This window comes from Accipiter gentilis, chromosome 29 (genome assembly GCF_929443795.1).
Source record: "Accipiter gentilis chromosome 29, bAccGen1.1, whole genome shotgun sequence".
NCBI classification, from domain to species: Eukaryota; Metazoa; Chordata; class Aves; order Accipitriformes; family Accipitridae; genus Astur; species Astur gentilis.
In genome coordinates this window covers 15,500,099-15,520,608 of record NC_064908.1, presented here as the reverse complement: position 1 = coordinate 15,520,608, position 20,510 = coordinate 15,500,099, and the positions used below count along the sequence as shown (strand labels likewise).

Sequence of the window (20,510 nt, the reverse complement as noted above, 5' to 3'; positions counted from 1 at the left end):
CCATGACACTTTGAACCTTGAAGAACAACAGCCAGCCTGACTCAGTGCTGGTGACTTGAAGTGGAAAGCCCAGCAGCAGGGGTCACCTGGGTTCAGTTTTTGAACTGATGACTAAGGACGTGTATGCACTTGTTTTTGGTTTTTTATTTATTTGAAAGCTGGTTATTCCACTGGCCTCATTCTGAACATTTAGCACTGTGGAGGCTGAGCAGTTCTCATCAACTCCCAAAAGGAGACAGGAGGACACTACTACAGTCAGTGTGGATGAACCAGGATAGGAGCTCTGCCTATCCTTTCTTCCATTTCCTGCATCTCCTTTCTCAGTCTTTCCATCAGACTGGGAGTTGAGCAGTGAGAAGAGCTCATAAGGAACATTTAAAAAAGAAAATAAGCAAGAACTGATAAGGTCAAGAACAAAGAGATGGGAGGGCTCGCCACCAGACCCGATATGCCTGTTAGGGGGAAGGGGGGTTGGCAAGTGCTTGCCTGGAGAATCCTGGCAGAAGAAAGCCTAAGGCAAAAATGTTCTTGTTAGAGAGGAAGAGACAGCAAGGACCAAGTTTCTACACAGAGAGAACAGAAACAGGCAGTAAGCAGTTAAGTGCACAAAAAGTGTTACAGTTTTCAATGGACTTCAGCTTATTCTGAGTTCAAACACCACAACATGTCTCCACACACCTCTTCTGCTCAGGAAATTATTTTGCCGTTTTCACAGAAGTGGTCTCATTGGTGAACCTGTGTTTTACAGGCACAAAGCAGCAATTGCAAAGGGAATATACCAACCCTTCTCCAACCCAGGTCATAGACACTTACTTGGGACTTGCTGTCCAGGCTGCTGCCACGTCTGGTAGGTACTGCCCCAACCCTGCGTCATGAACGCCTGAGGACCACTGCAGAGGACAAAAAGGCACGCTGAAGTAGACAATAAAATACTTAACAGGCCATATACATGCAGTTACCCACAGAAGTGAAACTGTTACTTATAGCCAGCAGCTGCCGAGCGAACAGGTGAACATGGGAACAAAAGGAAACGCTGTGTAGGTGTGACAGCTAACTGTCTTGATATTGGTCTGTTCACGAAGCCAAGACAAAGCTACATCACACTGAACAGCACTCCTTGTGCTGTATGCAGTTCGGGCTTCTTTCCATGCTCTTACTGCACTAGAGACAGAAATTCTGGAGACGCCAATACCTACCTTGTTTATAATAGATAAAATCCTTCCTGTAGTCAAGCTTAAAGGATTAATCTCACTTGCTTCTTGCTTCTGAATGCTCAATCTTTAAAAGGCTCCACTTGCACACCACCGCTTCAGGGCCCTCCACCCTTCTCCCAGTGCTTTTATAGCTCCCAGGCATTCCCCACAGCCCGTCCGTGATGAGATGGAGAAGCTTACTTTTGATGAGGTGTAGCGGGTGCTTGGCTGAACGGACTTTGACCAAATCCTCCAGGTCCACCCATGCTGGTACCCTGTCACAGAATCCACAAATATTTAATGCCAGCTCTAAGCATAGGGTGGAGTCAGCTAGCATGAGCAGTAAGAAAGGGGAGAAGACAGCCTGGGACACATTCCACTAAACCCCAGCACCTTAAGGAAGTGACTGATTCTCCAAGGATGAAGTTCTCAGGACTGTCAGCACACTCCAGGAGTCCAGCTTCAAAAGCAAGTCCAGTCAGCCCACAAAGGGGCTAACAGAACTATGGCACAGTTGCAAGTTTTCCTTTGAATAGCTTAGGTCCTGAGGTTGGTTTCAAGCCTTCTCCTCTCAGGCAATTCAGCATAAAGGTTGCTTTTCAGCTTTACCACACCCCAGTTCAGTATTTTCCATACTTTCTTTTACCCAAGTCTCCCCCTTCAGTAGTACTCCAGCCTGACATTATTAAGCTTCAATACCACAGCACTGCATTAAGTGGAAGGTAAAAGTCATCCTGGATTTACTGGAGCAAGGAGTTGAATGTTACTTTCAGTATGATGATGGCAGGATTGTGTCATTCTCACGCAGTGACACTATTGTCTTCCCTTAAAAAAAAAAATCTCCTTTGACAGCCTTCTCATACCTTATTATTGCTGCTCTTCCCTCTCATACAGCTGCACACTACCCATGATTATGTCAGCAAACAGTCAGATCCTTCTGGGACCACAGCAAAAATTAGTCCAATGGGTGCTGGAGGGCCATCAAAGTTCAAGACAGCTGCTAACAGGCAAATGGTTTTGAAGCTGAATAACGTAAGCGCGTGTATTCTGTGCCATCCTGTAAGTCCAGGCCGACACGTACCTAAGAGTGAAAACATCACGTCTGAAAGAGACAGACCAAGATCAACAGAGATGGAACTTACACCAACTTTCTCATCTATGAGATGTCTAGCGAGTTCAATTTGCTGGGGAACTCCTCTGATAGTGAATATTCGTACACCAGGGTCTGTGTTCGGAGGTGGGTTTCTCTGGAGCTCAACATGGGCTCCTGACTGCTGATTTATACTCTTGATGTTCTCACCACCTGAAGAAAAGAAAACCAAGACAGAAGGGATACTCAGTATCTTTTTCATAAAAGCATAACAAAGGTTATGGTAATGGAATATAGTTTCAGCTACCTTCTGTGTGCATCAAGGGAGGCGGGCTGAAGATGGCAACAGCATAAAAAACCCCACAGTACCTGAGCTCATGTTGCTCCTTTATGCTGCCTCATAAGTATGACCTGAAAACAGTTTCAGCTACTGCAATGGTTTTGGGGGTCATTGGATGGTGCCGTTTTAAGAATACACACACTCCCCGTGTGTGAGCATTGCTAGGCTCGCAACAAAATGCAGCATGGCTGGGACACACTTTGACAAAACAGATACAAAAACCGTACTGATGGAATTCTGGTGGTTTTGCACAACTGATCACAATCCTCAAGAAAAGAAAGTCACCTGCAACTGAAACATGCTCTTTCTTTCTTCCGTGAGGCTTTTTTTCCCCATCACTAGACATCTCATTCCACTAAGGCAAAAAGCCACCAGCCACATACCTTGTAGCTTAAAAACAAAGCTTAAGCTTTCTCACAATCATGTGCTGTTCAATAGCTTATTCTCTTAAAGAAACCTCTGCTTATTGCACTGCCTATTCACGCTGCAGCGTACGCATCCCTCCACGCAACTGCACCAGTGCAGGATTCCAGGCAGTCCTCTGCTATTTCAGAGTTAGTTGTGCATGCAGTGAACATATCTGGCTAGTTTGCCATCTGGATACACTAGAGCACCGGAGTGCTTCGAACAAGATGCGGCAGAGCCAGTCAAAGTAGATCTGATTTCCTGAAGACCTGCTAGGTCCCCGTCTCTTAATGAAATTTGCTTAACAAAAGCCTCAGCCAATGTTACAATGGTTCAATTCTTCTTTTGGAAGCTCACACAACTTACAGACCAGCTCCACTCAACTGGAGAAATTAAAGGGTGCGTGGAAGGAAAGGATTTTACAACTTTTAAATCACAAACCAAAAATCACCAGCCAAGAGGACATTCAGCAAGCAGGAAAGATTGCAAAGGAAACTAAGTGGGGATTTTTGTTTGGTTTTAATGAAAAAATAGTCTCCAAAAATAATCTCAATTTTGCTTGCATTTCCATCTCTATACATCCAGCACAACTTCAAAACAAACTGTGGAAGTTGCAGACACTTGTTCATTTCATTGTAATGGACTCGTGACCTTTTTAACATCTTAAAGCCTTCTTGGGGAAGGGAGGAGGAAAAGTTGCCAAAGGGCAATTAACTCTTTCTAAATGAATTTTTGAAGATGCATTTAACAAAAGATAATCGTGTCACATCCCTGGGCAGACAACAGCAATTGTACTGTGCAGCCAAAAGCCAAGACACTTATTTTCAGTCAAGCATGGGAAAGCGGTAAGATGAAGTTTCAAAACCAAGACGTTTTTTCTATGTAATGCTTTTGTCTGATGCAGACTTGTTTGAAGCTCTGGTTTTTACATACTGAGGTGAGATCTGAATCAACAGCCACTTCATCTGCTTAATGAAAACAGAGGACCCTTTCAGCCAACACAATTTGGATCATGAAGGAGTGGGAGAACTTCTTTACTGAGTGACAGAGGCATAACCGTAGGTTGCTGCTTGCACAGCAGGCTAGGTTTCTCCTTCCAAAAGGGGATTAAAAATTAAAGCTTTCTCAAACTGGAAGCATGGAGAATATAGATTTCAAATCATTTCCTCATTTAGCATTAGGCACCAAGTTGGCAGTTGCTGGGACTGTTTCCATATCAGCTCCCTCCTAGACCATATTGCAGGATCAAGTTAGTTGGCTCTCCAGGTTTAGTCAGAGGCTGCAAGCTCCTACCCCTGTACCAGGACTTGGTGCCCTTCTCCTCCTTACCCTCCAGTCTGGTACATGCCAAAGTGCTCCCTCCCATCCAAGCAATCCCAATTCAGCCTCCAGAGCATGCAAATGAAATGACGCAGTCAACACGATGTTGCATGGTGCCGGAAGGAGTCCATCTTCCCCCAGAATGAGGTGACCCGCTCAGCACATGGTGGCTGTCTATAGAAGCATTCAGCAGCCCGCTCCATTCTTCTACCTGATGGGGGGCAGAAGTGATCCAAGAGTGGCCCCCCAGCTGGACGTGAAATTGTAAAGCAATTAATCAAACCTGCTAAAAGGCAGAGCTGACAAGAGCCAGGCCAGCCACGTTATCTGTCAATATTGCTGTATTTATCATGGAAATCCAGCGGGGGCCCAGAGAGGCTGCGGTTTGTTTCCAAGAACCACCAAACAGAAAAAGTGCTTGACATGTGTATGGCGCTCGTCTCCACCCTTCCTCGAGTCTTTCAGAAAAGAAAAGCTGCACCTACCCACCCTCTAGAGGAAAAAGCTACACACAGGATTTGCAGGGAGCCGAGCACTTCTTACCAGCTCATAAAGGCTCACCCTCCCAAGCTGAGAAGTGACGCCCACAAGAAAAGGGTCCTAGACCTTCTGTCATATACACTGCAGAAATTGAGCTGAGAAACTTCCTCATCTCCCTCTTTTCCCCCCTTCTCAAGTGGTGACATGGAGCTGGAAGCACCACAGCAGTTACCTGGCCACATCACATAACACTACACCTAGCAGCCCAAGATACCCATTGCTCGGGTGCTAACCTCAGAGACCAAGCTACATGAGCCCAGAGGACTCAGTCAGATTTTACAGAGCAGGCTAACAGCCAAGTCCTGTATCACTGGTGGGAGGATGTTGTGGAGGGGGAGAAGGGGAAAAAAAAAAAAAAAAAGAGCTGGGAACTGCTCAGAAACTAAAGGGGGGAGCAAAGGTTTTACAATTGGTCACTGCTAAGAAAACCCCACTAATGTCCTCTCTCCCCTACGCTGCCCCACATGCAGTGGGAGAAGAAATAAGAATTGGGTGTCTTGCATCAACATATGGAAAGTGTAGTACATCCATCCTGGTCCAGGCCCCAAAAGGCAATGCTACAGCCATCACTCACTTGACAAAAAATGAAGGCTGCAATAGACTAAGAGCATAAGCACTGTAAGAACACCGATTACAAGGTGGTATTACAAAGCTACAAGCACTCAAATCACCATACAACTAGTAATTAGTCACTCCAGAAAGCTTCTGATCTGGCTGGGTAAGAATCCGTATTTTGCTGTTGTGGAAACAAAGGTAAAAAGCTACCCTTCACCCCCACAGTGAGCCTGTGCCAGGCCTTGCACTTGAATGCTAGGACATCCAACTCCGCTACCTGCATTTATCTTTTCAGCACACAGTGCTCTCTGTAGTCACAAATGCTCCACTTCAGTGCACTGCTGAACAACAAGTGACCTTTTCTGATCCTTTATTAAGGATGACTAATGGATACAGCAATAAAGTTTCATTATAATTTGATTTTTCCATACATATAACTCTCACTTGTGGGCTTAAAATTTGCTTTGCTTGATCTTTTGCCCAATTGGACTGTTCAGTGAGATCAAGCACAATCACTCTGCAATTTCTGCATAATGGGGAGAGCAGGTGTTTTTTCATATTGAAAAAAGTTTTCAGGTTTGTGAACAGGTTTACAGCAAAGAACAACATCTGAAAATGATTGCAGATATACTGCTGACATGCCCATGTCCCATATCTGTGTCCCTTGTCATCCAGTAAGGCAGGAGTTCAGGGTGCTACAGGGGCCAGACACATGGAAGGGAACAAGTGAGATGCAGCAGGGGAAAGAGGTCACAATACATTTCATCGCAGGCTCACTCCTGCCCAACAGGATGGCAGGAAACTAAATGCCACTGAAATATGGCACAATGCCCTTGAGACTCTGCCTCCTTTACCGTTGTAGCTAATCTGTTCCTATTCTATTCACCTCACCTCTCCCGAGGCTAAAAGCCAACTGTGATTACTTAAATACTAGTTAAGGCACATGTCATTCTTTCTGAAATAAGCAGATAGAATAATTAAATACAACTCCTTTGATACGTCAGTGTATTAACTCAGAAGCATCGCAACAATTCAGAGTGATAGAGCTCTCCTACTCCTGGCTCTAATCTAAGTACTGCCATTACCTGAAGCATAGCTCGTGCTCTATGATAAATTGAGACTGCTGTTGATGCTCTGGTTTCCTAACTGTCTTGGGGTTGTACTGGTTCTTGAGAGGAACGCCAGATGACTCCTTGTCCATCTCCTAAGCATGGAGAGATTCAACAGCTATGGCAGCCAAGGGGCCTCCATGGCAGTGAACGTGCTTGTCTGAGCGAGACAAGGTGCACCAGTCTGCTCCGTGGCAGGCTCAGATACAGACAAATCCTGCTGCTTCACTTTATTCATCAGACACTTCAGGTACGTGGCTGGAAGCAGCTACTGTTATTACCACGTTCAGAGACCTTCCATTTTATCACATGGCACTCACAGAAATCCAGCGTGACGAAATGACTGTTCTGCTTGTCCCTGATAAACTGTCCTTTAAACGAATTCTGTATAAAAAGAATCCACAAATGAACCTGCCTTTTCTCAGCCAGCTGCTTGTTATAACAAGCTTACTTGACAGCTCTGCATGAAGAGCCTCTCTTACAGATTGTGAACAAGGGCCTGGAGAGTACAATTATGAGTGAGAGCACCACAAAGAAAACAACCACAAGCGCTTATAGCTTATTCCTATGCTGCATTCACCGGCCACTAAATACCTGCAATTACAGAAAACTCCAAAGCCTCACACTGTCAGGCAGCAAGAATGCAACCATCCCAAGGGAAAAAGATTGCAAGCTCTAGTATTTAGTGTCACCAGACCTACCTTTGCCTATAACAAGACCACACTTATCGGCTGGCACTGTGTAGGTTATTTCCTGCATGCCCCCAGGTGTTCCAACACTCCAGTCCCCACGGCCACGACCTCTTCCTCGGGCAACAGCCAAGCTTCCAAAGCCATCTCGTTCCTTGGGAGGCAAAAAATTTCTATCAGTGTTTTTTCGCTGGCCCCAATGCATGTTAAAACCAAAATAAAGCAAGGTAAGTTAGACTGCATTATAATCAATGGCATTGAATTAAGATATTCTTGGACTTCAGTTTCACATTCAAGATTTTGAAGCACTTTAAAGCAACATAGGTTACAGTTGCCTTCCTGACTCAGGAAGATATTTATATTTTTTAAATGCATGCCTTTACATCTGCTGAAATAAACCTATAAACAAGCATCAACTACTAAAGGACTTTTAGTTTGTGATGGGGGCTCTCCTTAGAGCAACCAATAGATCTTGGCACTGACACACACAGAAGTTGCTTCCAAACCCTTTCAAGAAAGCAGTTCTTTAAAGAACTGCTGGAATTACTCAGCTGAAATGCAAATTTTCCAAAACTTCCAAAGGAAGCTTTTAAGTTCAAAGACACTTAAAGGACATACCTATTTTGGGTCACCGATTTCTCCAAAAGCAAAGGCCATGGGCAGTCAGAGACTATCATGACAGATCTCAAAATTTAAGTGGATTATTAAAAGAATTATGATATCAAGTATTCAAACCAGATCTCGGGGCAAGAGAGGTATCAAGACCTACCCTTGATGGACAAATTATGCTCAGGTATCTGGTGTGGAATGGCTGAACATCTTTACTTGTCATAATACACAGGGATATGCAACGTCCTTCATGAGTCTGCCCTACTACTTCACTCATCTTTGTACTTCTTGCTCTTGGGCAATGCAATATGTTGGTGTCTGTCTTGGAGCATGGTGACCACATATGTGAGAATTCATTGCCTTCCCCTGCCTCCCACAGCCACTAGACCAGAGGACTGGAGTCTGAAGAGGAGGCATGACTGAGCACTGTTAATGCTCTGCTGTCTAAGCTTTACTCAGCCCTACTGAGCAAAGGCTCCAGTCACTGTCTCACACTACTGCTGGACTCCATTCCACCAGGTCACCATTTCCAAATAACTTAAGAACAACAAAACATGAGGGGTAAACGTGGAGCTATAATGATGAGGCCTCATAATACTGCCTGAGAATAGGAGACCTTCCCATAGCTCAGTTAGCCCATATTACATTAAAAAAACCAAATAAACAAAAAACAAACCTAGCAGCTCTGTCCTGGGCAGCAGCATGTGTGGCCTACCAGAGGCAAAATTTAACACTGTTCTTCAGATGGTGGCATCCATCCACACAGCTGCATGCATGCAGACTACATTCCCACGTAAGCACCTTCTTCCCAAGAGCCTCCAGAACCCACCTGTGCTGTGAGAATGAGCTCACTGATGATGTGTGCTGCATGTTGACACCTATCGTGAAGCCCCATGACCTGTGCGACTCTTTCAGAACTAATCCCATCATCTGTGAAGAGAGGTGGCAAAGACTAAATTAAAAGGAGAAAACATCCACCCGCCAACAAAAGCTTCCTTTTAGCACCACCATTGCTAGCAGCATTTTCACATAACTACCCCAAGAGCTACCTCTTCCCTCCACCTTCAGCCCCTCTCCCATGGGCTGAAAGAAGACAAAACCCAACATACATTGCAGAGGGAACAACATTCAAAAGGCAACATTTCCAAATGTTAAAAAGCCATGAAAAAGACTGATATGATTTTAAGAGGACAAAGGCAGCTTTGATAGGTGATCAGACAGCCAAGGACCCAGAGAAAGTTACTTAGAATTAATCAACTCCTGATCCCCAAAGGCTTTAATGTCCTGAAGAAGAATTCTTTAACAGGAAATAAAAGTTTCTTTGTTATTGTTATTTTGTTTATCCATGTAATCACCACTCAAGACATGACTGTTATGACATCTAATATTTGCAAGTGAGCTGCATATCTTAATCTCTGAAAACCAGAAAGTGCACGAGGAAGCAGCACATCATATTTACATGGGTTCCAGAAAGAGACACAATGCGCCTTTAAATTAAGAAAGCCTAGCTGCTGTAACCTCAGATCAGATTCACATTAGCAATTGCAAACTGGAACACTGGTCAGAAAGTAATGGCTCTCCATCCTCACACAAACCTGGTTTAAATTGAATCCTAACTCCAGCATCATTCTGAATCTTTTTGATCATTTCTCCATTTCTTCCTATCACAATTCCAACAGCAAACCTGGGCACAGAGACCTGATGGGAAAGGCAAAGCAGTATGAAAGCTCAGAGACTAGACTAAATTACTCTGATTTTACAAGGAGATGTTCTTAACTATAAGGACAGGCCACATTAGGCAGCTCCAGGCTACAGAACCATATCGCTTAAGAAAAACAAACATGTGGCCACAAATTCCTTCCCTGCTAAATGAACTCTGCACTACAAGAATGCAGCTTAAAAAGACAATTAGAAAAGCACCATCTGGGAGTCCATGAGAACTCCTCTTCTTTGCAGCCAGAGTCACTCTTCTGGCAACAGAACACAATGCATTTAAAAATAAGCTTACAGGTTACATGTGCAATTTGATGACTTCCACCCACTACCCATCCCACAGGGAGGTTAGCAGAGTACTTGTGAAGAAAACATACCTCTATGCTGCCTCCTCCCATTCTAGAACTGAAATCATTGCGTACGCCTCGGAAGTCTGCCTGATCTTTCTCTCGGATGATCTCCAGTACCATTTCCCTTGCTTGCTACATGGGGAAAGAAGTTACAGTTAGCTTAAAATTATCCTGCTTGCCATCTTGGTGTTAGGGCCTCAACAGTGACTAATAGTCAGGCTTCAGGCAAAGCGATCTCCATCTGCTTAACAGAAACAGCATTCTGATTTAGAATTTCTTTTACCACAGTCAGTGGAGATCTGTTCTTGATGGTATCTTCCATGTATGACAAAACCTGCCATTCGTGCACGGTGGCAGTTTCTTGCATGCAATTGCTTCCTTTGGTCTTTCAAAAAGGCCCTTTAGCTTTTAAAATATCTTTGGAGGGGTGGGGGGGGTGTTTGTTTTATTTTTAAATTAAGGAAGCCAAGGCCCTTTCCTATTGGATAGAACTGAAGCCAATACAGTAAGGTAGAAGCTATGGTAGCATATCAGAGATCATGTCCACTAAGAGCTAGAGAGCACATACTAAGGAGACAGGTGGGCAGTAGTGAGCTCATTGACACTCAGAAAAGTTAAGCCCAAGTTTGCAGCAATCCAGCAAGACATTTTCTGAGACGAGTATTCTTCCTACCTACTTTCAGCCCTCAAGGCCATTCACAAGCTAGTAAAAGTGTACCTTGAAAATAAGCCAATAGTAGTCACCATTAAAAAAAAGCCTACATGTCAAAACCAAAGCCTTTGTTTCTAAATATTACCAGTTCAGCTTTTGACATTTCAGTTCTATTTCCAAGTTTGAGGGACACTGGTGAATCTGACTCCTTTCACATTTTTATGTATTTTCCATGCCCCTGTGGTATTTTTTACAGAAAGAAACAACTCAAGACATTTCAGAGATGCCAAGACAGAAATAAGAGCAATGGAAATTTCATAGGGGTTTGAGAGAGTTAAGAAACACTGTTGCAGCATCCAGAGAATCCCACCAAACCTAAGGATTCATCCAGCTTCTTAAGTGCTTTCTAAACATGCTCAACTTTTCTAAGTGCCTCAAAGATCTTGCAGCCTATGCAGTCTCCATGATTGCTTGGCATGATTTATAGCATGGAAGATACAACAGCAGCAAATCTTGCCAGGCACAAGCTGCCACCTGGGAAGAGCAGCACTGGAAGTATGATTGGGTTAAAAGTAGCAAGACTGCCACTGAACTCTTTTGCATATCTATGCCTCCACAATAAGTATAAGAATTTGGGGAAAAAAAATTAAATCTAAAAGCCCACTTACAGTAAGAGCTTTGAAAAATACAACCCAAACATACCATCCCTGAGCAACATCAACTGTTGCAGCAATTTATGATTAGGGAGATCCTATGAAATAGAACTATTTTTATTAGAGACAGGAATGCTAAGCTAGATTTAAGTACTTAGCAAGGTATGAAAAGCACTTGCTGAGAAGTGGAACATGCCACAGCTAAACTTTAATTCTTTAATTCAAGCACTCCCATCATGCTGCAATCTTCAGTTTCCAGCTGATCATGGGTTTTTGCTTTGAACCGCAGGTATGAACATATCTGTAGAACTCTGACACAAGGAGACTGAGGTACCAATATTAAGCAAACCCCTTGGTTTCAGGAGTTGTTGTGGGATTATTTTTTTAATTACCTGCGTCAATTGGCTGTCTGAGATAGTGAACCTTCCACAAATCTTTCTCAAATGTGTGATTAAGTTAGTCACTAAGAACCCATTTGCTCAAGTAACATATAGCTATGATTTTTTGCTACACAGACCAGAAAGCGTTTCAAAGCTACTTTCTCCAAACCCTCCTCCTCAGCTCTTCTCCTACCCATGTGTAATATCTGTGTGGAGTGAGAGCTCCTAGGTTACGCTATAAACAAGCCAGTGCTTGCTAGTCTGGTATTTTACCTTGCTCTACTCAAACTTCATCAAACTTACAGAACAAACAAAACCAGCAAGGATCATTACATTTACAGTTGGATTTGACTCCATTAGATGCTCACAAATACACTAAAGTTTAAATTTCTCCTCGGCTCTCTGGGGCAACTGCTTACTTTCATTACATACCTGTACTTTAAATGCATCTCCAGTAATACGGAGAGGTTTATCTGCTCCAGTAGGCAATGGACCATCTTGGATCATAATCATTTTCACACCTGTTCGCTCCTGAAGAAAAAGCACAGAGCACTTTGCTAAGCAGAGTCCCTAAAACAAGGGACTATATTTTGGTTACTAAACATTACGTAGGTCAAATCAGCAGCTTTACAGAATGCTACTTTAGCTCTTCACGGTAGTTGTAGCACAAATCTAGTAACAGTCCCAGAGTGTAAAGGACTGCCAGAAAGTGTGCTACTCCTGAAGTTCTCAAATAGCTGAATTCCTTGCAGCAAAGAGAACCCCTCTACCTCAACAACTGATTTTTCATCCCTTTCCAAAATCTGTAGCTGTCTGCATATAACAGTTAAGTGACCAGCCTTAAAACTATTGGATGTCAGAGGCCTAATCAGGGCACTCAAAACACCTACATTTTTGACCTAGGTGCTTTTCTGAAATCCTCTATTCTTTAAAAAACTTGTACCAGGTGGAGGAATAAAGAATGTTTAGGAACATAGATTTATACATAACACACTTTTAATTAGAAAGGGGGGGGATGAGAAAAAAAAGACAACACACGCCAGCTTTATCACAGATCAGCAACAAAAGAGAAGCACGGCACTCTACAACAGCGTGGCTGGCATTAAAAACTATTGCAGCAGCAGACTAGACATAGCCTTTTCTTGGCTACAAGAATCCCCTCCTAAACAGCACGAACCAAACATTATCTAAAGCACACCAGTTTCTTTCACAGTTCTGGCAAAACTCCACTACATGCGTAGCTGGGGCCAAACCTATTTTGTTTGTAACACAAGATTGGATTTGAGTCCAGCTCTTTGAAGGCAGAAGAGTAGTCCCTGCTGTAGAAGGTTAGAGCATTCAAGGCTCTCCATTTCAGCACGCTCTTGTTGATCTAGAGAAGCTGCAGTAGGGAAGAGAGCCCTAAAGTAAATGCATCTTGCGCACCTGCAACTGTTTTATTGTTTCACCTCCTTTGCCGATGACTAGACCCACTTTGGATGCCGGGATCAAAATCTCCTGAATCGTACTGTTGCCATCAACATCGTTGTGAAAACCAGGTCCGTTCCGACAGCGATCTACAATCTGCCCCAGTAGCCGTTTTGCTTGTCTTTGGAAAAGAATCGAGGGAAACAACCATTAGACAACATTGTTCCACGTGACCAAGAGACCAGGAACCATCGGAATGGGAAGTGATCAGGGAGAGGAGAAGAAGTGAAAAGATGGAGGAAACCATAGTTAGCACAATGTTTGCCTTTTTTTTTTTTTTTTAACTCTTTGATGTGTATTTTCCCCATCATGATTACTTATAAGCAGTTTGATTTTTGAAAGGGGAAGAGAGAAGGAAGAGCAGCAGCATGCTCTGACCTCTTCAGAAGTTAAGGACAATAGTTGAGCTATAGCATTTGGGGTGCTTATTTTGAATGAAGATGCTCTAGGTTCTAAACTTTTCTAAACTTTTAAACATATATACAATATTTGGTAAAACTCAAGCTCTGTTCTTCTTGGTCAAGACAAAAACCACACACTGCTTTGATACTAACACAGCACATTGGTTAACCACTCTCTGATCAGTCACAGGCAACTGCCTTGCTCTTCTCTGCCTGCTCTTACCAGCAGCAACAGAACACTGTTCTAACACAGCCTCTGCCCCAAGCAGTAGGTGCTGAAGCTACACCACGAAGCAAGGCAAGGATACTGCAGCAGCAACCAGTGAAAGACTGGGTTCTTCTACTCCTGGTGAGAAGAGACACACAAAGAAGCATTTGGGAGATTAAAGATCCCTCCTCTAAAATCTTTTGCATGTCAGAGGTAGCTGACAGGGTTTCTCTTTACCTTGAAGACTCCTAGTACCAACACATCCCTTTCCTACCCTTCTCCCACAACCCTTCTCAAAGTAGGTAGAAGAAAGTCACCAGTTCCCTATTTAGCCTAAAGCAGTATCCTCCTCCCTCTCCACTTCATACCAAGCCATATCAGGCATCCTAGGAGGACTGTCTTCTCTCTGGCGATTTGAAGAAACAATACAAAGTCATCCCTCACAAGTGGACATTCACTCAAGACAGCCCAAGGGGTGGTGATCTGAGGCTGCACACAGATCAGAGCACTGCTTTCTCTTGACTTTCTCACAAAACGAGGCAAAAGGTGGAATTTCTGGAAGCCCACTTCAAATATTCTGGAAGAGTCTTAAAGAGGTTTTAATCATCTATCTTCATATTTTGCATAATGTTCTTTTAGTGACAAAAGAGAGACTACAACAGTTAATACACAATATATTTCAGATGAGAAGGGGTCATTTGGAAATTAACCCTATTAGTTTGCCACTGCATATAACTCACGGAAACACTCCTCACAAAACCCTTCAAAATCTGACATCTAGATTGGTTTCCTTACTTAATTTTCTTTTTCTACAAGTAGCCTGAAAAAATAGTTCAACCAACCAACTTGACAAGAATTTTAGCACAGAAGTAAATTAAATTTTGCCTAATTCCATGTCCTCAACACCTTGTTCTGCTTCACAAACTGAGTATTCTCACTTTTCTTTTTTTAAACTTATTTACATTTTATTTAAAGACAGCCTTGGACATGACTACATTTAACTGCTTATTTCAGAACCATGAAGTCTTAACTATACCTCTCCCCCATTTTCCCCCAACTGCATCTCATCAGGCATCCCAGCTTTTTAATATTTTGCTCTTGTTCTGAAATATCCTTTGCTAAAGGGGAAAAAGCACTTCAATATCAGCAAGAATACATTGCCTGCCCTATAATGTGAGCTTGCCAATTATATTTATTCTGGCTCACTGCTTGCAGTATTATGGTAGAATAAGGAGATTTAAGTACCCTTAGATCTCTTAGGAATGGAAGAATGATGAGTGTCTTCTCTTTAGAGAGACAGTCTTTGCGCCCATGTATTTTCACTATCAAATGCAACTCAAAGATTTCCAGATGGATTTTAAAAAACCCACCTACCCAAAGGCTGGGGAGAGAAAGAGCAGCTCCATATGTTAAGTGTGTTCCTGTAAGCCTGAGGATCCTGGATCCAGTTCCAGCAGGAGGTCCTCAACTGGTTTGTGAGAGTCTCAAACTCAGCTCCTGGGAAGGGGGAGGGAGGAAACACTGTCCCTAAAGTTTCTATAGGTCTAAAGAGTAGAAACCCCTGCTGGCTGGCCACGTGTCTCTACCATGCAGGGATCAGAGTTCAAGACTTTGGTTCAGTCCTTTGCTTCTTGTTGGCAGCGATGCAGAGGCAAGCACACCCATGGGCCTCATGCTGCTCTGCAACAACACCAACACCTCCAGATTATTCTGGAGTGGCACCGACAGGCTTTGGAGGCCTCATGCAGCCCTTCTTCAGCTGGAAGGATGGTCATCTCAATAGGAGTAGGGAAGCGAAGGGGAGAAGAGAAGTGCCCTTCAACAGCTTAACTCAGTATCCTGGAAAGCTGCAGTTAGAAAACTGCATCCTAGGTGCCCTAAGAGCAACCTTGCCCTGCGGAGGGGAATTCCACGGAAATTTCTGCAGAGGGTTCAAACTGCAACTGGAAAAAAGCCTTTGAGGTGCACAGTTTAAAGCATCAGACCAAGAGGTTCTATGCTCCAGAGACCCTCAAGTTTCTCTAGGCCAACATTCACTGGTGTGGCTAACCAAGTAGCACCACTGACAGAGCACAGCATTAGGGAGAAGAGAGAGAAGGAGAAAGGAGAGAAATGAAATCAGGACTCACTCAATGCTCTCTGGCGTCCCGGTGAGTACACAGGGCCTCTCGGGCATCCCACCGCTGTCTACAAAAGAAACAAGAAGGACACTTTTAATACATGGAATTAAAAAAATGGCAGCTGTTTCAGTAACTATCAAGCACTAATGGAAGCGCTGCCCCCCTGCCCCCGGCACACAGAGCACATTAATAAATTCAAAGACATCCAGGGTCAACATATTTTAAACAATTCACTGGATGTCTGCATCCTTTTAAAGCCTTCCCCACCAAATAAAAGGAGGAGTAAGAACTTAGATGACATTCATCAAGTTTCCTGTATAGCACTGTAGTAGAGTCTTCCCCAAAGCAAATAGGCACTAGCACAGAACAAACAGACGGTCCCATTCTTTCGATGCAAGGTGAGTTGTATGAAGAGCTGCTGCCACCCTCCTGAAATGTCTTCTGCCAGGAGTTGGAGCTGACCAGACTAATCAGGGGCAAGCCACTTCGTAAAGTGATACCACCCGGAGAGAACTCAACACCTGCAATTTCAGGTCTAAGTACAACATGGATTGTCCATTTGGACTGTACTCATCTGTTGCTTAAAGACAGTTAGTTCCTTAATTGCTTCATTTCCCAAAACACCTGACAAACCTGTTTGCTATGCTAGTCAGGAGGTCAGTCCCACAACAGCTCTCCCATGCATCTTAGCCTAGTATATATTAGTTGTTAACTGTAATAACACACCATGAGCATGGCAAGGCACCTGATCTAATGGACGTAACGTCCTTCAACATTAAAATCTGTTCACCTGCCATACAAAGAGGCTCTTACCTGGAGCAATTTGAATTTTGCAGCCAGACTCTGCCTGAATCCGTGAGATCTGTTCTCCTCCCCTGCCGATTACTGCAATGAGTTCAACAAGCATCAGAACATACCATTTTTCCAAGTAACTGCAGAGCACCTCCTGCTTTTACTCTGCTGCAGCTATCTATAAAGGAACAGTTTGACTCCAGGATTGCAGAACAGGCATCCACAGCACAACCAAATTTATCATAGCAGAAAAACAGTAAAATACTTCTGAAAGTTGTTCTATTTGCTTGGAAAAACAAAACAAAAAAGGGTGTCTTGCACTGGATGGAAATACATAATATGCAAGAATAAGGCACCAGTGTGAGTGCTGCTAGAAGAGTAATTTAAGTGCATCTTGTTCATCCTGAACCAATAAACTAGTTATTTGGGGTACTAAAAGAGGCAAAGACTTTTGCTTTTATTTCTTTAAAATTCCTATTTTACTGCCTCTTTTCAATGGACATGCTATTTGGCTGGTCTGCACTCAGACAGAACTGCTACGTACTGAAATGCTCTATCAATCTTAAGTGAAAACAAATACCCATCTCCCTTAACTCCTGGAGTCCGCACATTGTTGTTTTACAATGAGACATACTGAGGAGAGACTATGTGCCAATCACCATTCATATCCTTCCCAGACTGCAAAAAGAGCAAAACCGTCAAGTCAAACAGGTATGCCTGGCTCAGGATGCTCCCACAGAGGCATCTCTCAGCTGTGGGTTTGCCACCCTCCTGCATCCATCTGCCCCTGAACCAGGATTAGATTTAAGGCAGAGATGATGCACCAACAAAGCATGCAAGCTCCCCTCTTACAGAGCTACAGCATCCCTCCAATGTTCCACCACATGTGGTACCAGGACCGATAAGTGAAGAGGTCTGGCAGGAGAAGAGCAAGCATTTCCTTTGCAGGAATTTGAGTTACAGTTTTATACTGTCTTTAGAGTCAGGACAAAACTTCGCGCACTAAGGGGTAATTATCATGGCCTGTTATTTTGCTTTTTACTCTCCATATATCAAATTGGAAGAGATACACAGATCTAGCAGTGGAAGAGTCTATGCAATCACTGTAGTAACACATCAGCAGGAGGTGCCATTGAAAGGAAGAGTAATGATCATCAAGAGGAAGAGAGAAATTAGGATCAAGCTTGAAAGAGATCAGGAATGCAAACGTAGGAAAAATTCTCATCTGAGCAATGCATGCTGGTTGTGTTTCCCCACAGCATATGTATGAAAGATTTAAAATTCTGTTTAACTTGCCTTGAGTCAACTCTTATTTTAACATTTAAACGTTGTTTTCCTCCATCAACTCTCACAGTTTTACATACTTAAAGGAAGTAAAATGCTTCAGTGAGGGGAAATAAATTCACTTTTGACTTGTTTATGTACTATGCTAGTGGGAATTTAAAGGAGAGAATCACTAAAACTCTCAGTAACTTGTACCACACAGTCTTGTTCTTATTACTGGGACACTAAGCTTTTCCATGCAGTTTGCACCTGGATTTTAAACACAGATCATCTGGTCCCCATGAAGACAGCATTAGACAAGGCTTATCCAAGGCTAGTAAGCACAAAAACTTGTGAGCATGTCAGAATAAACAGCATTCCTGCACAGAAAACACATCAAGAAACATCAAAAGGATCCAAGGTACTTACTAAATCCAACCATTTTATCAGGCACTTTGAACTCTTCTGTTATTACAGCCCTAAAAAAAAATAAAAAATAAAAAAAATAATCAAATAGTCATTACAAAGAACAATTTGGAAGACAACTATGTCCCTGCCGTGGAAACTAGGCACAGCATAAGACTTTTGCACACACAAGTAAACACCACATCACAGTCAAAATACTTAGTTTTGGAAGGGACCTCTCGTGGTCACCTAATTTCTTCCTATGCTGGATACATTTCCAGTCTACCCTCCACTACCTTCATTGGAACTGATGGAAGAACCTCTTTTTGTCATTCTTGCTACAGACAGATTTAACAGAATAATGGCAAAGTTTCTTTAATATTTAGCCTAGACCTTCCAAGCCGCAGTCTCCGCCTACTACTTTTGGATAAGCTCTTGCCAAAAGACACTAACCAAAGCCAATCCTGATATGAATACTGCCTCCAATAGTCACAGAGTTATTTATTTCCCGGCTTGTCCTTATTCTTTTCCTTGGAATTTATAAAAGCTGTCTTCAATTATCCTTTGAAGTATTATTACCTCGAGACCTCCCTATCTATTGCTCTTTGGACTTTTTCAGTGTGTGTCTGCCTCAAAACATATCACCCAAAGCTATTTCTTAAGACCTGACTGTAGTCAAGTAGAAAGGAATTAACTCTGATTGTTTTTTTGCATAGCCATTTCTATCTTGTAGAAAATACAACACAACAAATATGGAATTTGCAAACTCCATATATTTAGATATGCATTATATACAATTTGTTCAGCAATCTCAAAAGCAACGAAACCCCTGCATAAGTTCAATGCAGGTTTTGTGGTAAGATACATTAAAGTCTTCCCATTTTTTGCTTTAGATCAGTTAGTGAAGGTAGACTTCACCAGCTCAGCTGCAGATAAAGTACCTCTCCACTGTCCCAAGGCTCACTAGCAGCAATGCAAAACCAAAGTGCCACCCATACCTGCAGCAGAACAGGCTCACTCGCTACAGGGAGGTTCAGAATTACAGTTGGTTTAACCTGCAATAAACCCAGCCTATTGCCAAAGTGTCCTATACTGCAACATTTTCAACTACCCTGTATTGGAGGAAAGGTTGCAGCTGAACAAAGTAGCTAACCTAGCAGAAAACCAGCCACCAAAACCAGAAAGAAACCAATTCAGGCTTTTCAGCCTAATCAATTCCCTGCATGAACATCACTCCTGGCAGAAGAGAGGTGGCAGATAGCAGCAGAGCAGACAACACTGCACATCCCTTTCTGTGCTGCCCTAGCTGGACTTTAGCTTTAACCTAACCATCAAAAACTGAAGGTTCTACAATCTTCATGTATACTGCTAGTCCTCTCTGCTGAGGCCCCCAACAAACAGCTGGTTATGATGGAAATGCACTATTAGCCCAAAGGTGAACCCAGCTTTAGAAGTGCTCTCCCCTTACTACCCAAAACAAGACAGACAACTCCTTAAGAGTAGGATTCAAGAAAAACTGAGAAATTTACTTTTGTATTAGATGTTAAGACATGCTGCATGACAAATCATGCTTGCTTCAGTCTCCCAAAACCATCTTTGACAAAGGAGTCACCCCAGGTCATATTACATCAACAAAACTAAAAAATAATAAAAAAATCTACCTGCCCATTTAATACTTCCAACTTTCCTCAAAATGCCACAGCTTTTTTTACTTTTTCTTTCTTTCCTGCCCTGCACCTGGGCAGGTGAAGGGAGAGGAGAGAATTTATTCTTCTTGGTCCTGCAGATTTACAGGAACCAAATCCAAGTTTCAGGTCAACTCTTCTTTCTTCATCACAACAAACAATCTTAAAGGGTTAGCAGAAACTCCAGCCTGGAGAAAACCCAAGCTGACAGTTTCTCCACATTCTCAACCTCTGACTTCCTAACACTACTACAGATGGTGGATCAATAAACAATTAGAATTGATCAATAAATAATAAAACATAACCCACTGCTTACCTTTGATGTACCAGGGCCCCTAACTGGTTACCTACTGTGGCAGAGAAAGAAAAAAGGAAAAAAAAATCAAAGCATTAGCACGGATAAACTAACTTCATCCCTATAGAAAAAGAGTTCTTACCATTTCATCAAAAAAGAAAGAAAAGCAAAACAGTAATTTAGGTTCAGTGGCTGAAATGAATGCGTTATGTGGTACAAAACAGGAGGGGATTTCTTGATCAACACACACCATAACCCAGTGTCCAGCTGAACACA

The 20,510-nt window shown here is 42.8% G+C and overlaps 1 protein-coding gene across 5 annotated transcripts in view; it reads right to left on the bottom strand.

The window, feature by feature from the left end:
* Positions 1-20,510, bottom strand: part of FUBP3 (far upstream element binding protein 3) — a 41,045-nt gene that overhangs the window by 6,790 nt on the left and 13,745 nt on the right. For 4 of the 5 annotated variants that reach the window (XR_007509931.1, XR_007509932.1, XM_049832159.1 and 1 more), the window contains exons 4-16: positions 20,256-20,289; positions 18,279-18,328; positions 16,608-16,679; positions 15,804-15,861; positions 13,024-13,186; positions 12,031-12,129; positions 9,941-10,045; positions 9,446-9,548; positions 8,680-8,780; positions 7,254-7,395; positions 2,336-2,496; positions 1,395-1,468; positions 814-890 (exon numbers count right to left, since the gene is read on the bottom strand). Coding sequence is in view for 3 of the 5 variants with exons in the window: in XM_049832159.1 (XP_049688116.1) it covers positions 814-890; positions 1,395-1,468; positions 2,336-2,496; positions 7,254-7,395; positions 8,680-8,780; positions 9,446-9,548; positions 9,941-10,045; positions 12,031-12,129; positions 13,024-13,186; positions 15,804-15,861; positions 16,608-16,679; positions 18,279-18,328; positions 20,256-20,289 (1,239 nt within the window). In the remaining 2 variants the exon portion in view is untranslated. Of the gene's footprint in view, positions 1-813; positions 891-1,394; positions 1,469-2,056; positions 2,497-7,253; positions 7,396-8,679; positions 8,781-9,445; positions 9,549-9,940; positions 10,046-12,030; positions 12,130-13,023; positions 13,187-15,803; positions 15,862-16,607; positions 16,680-18,278; positions 18,329-20,255; positions 20,290-20,510 lie in introns of those variants that run through there. The other variant, XM_049832161.1, reaches the window with a different exon arrangement.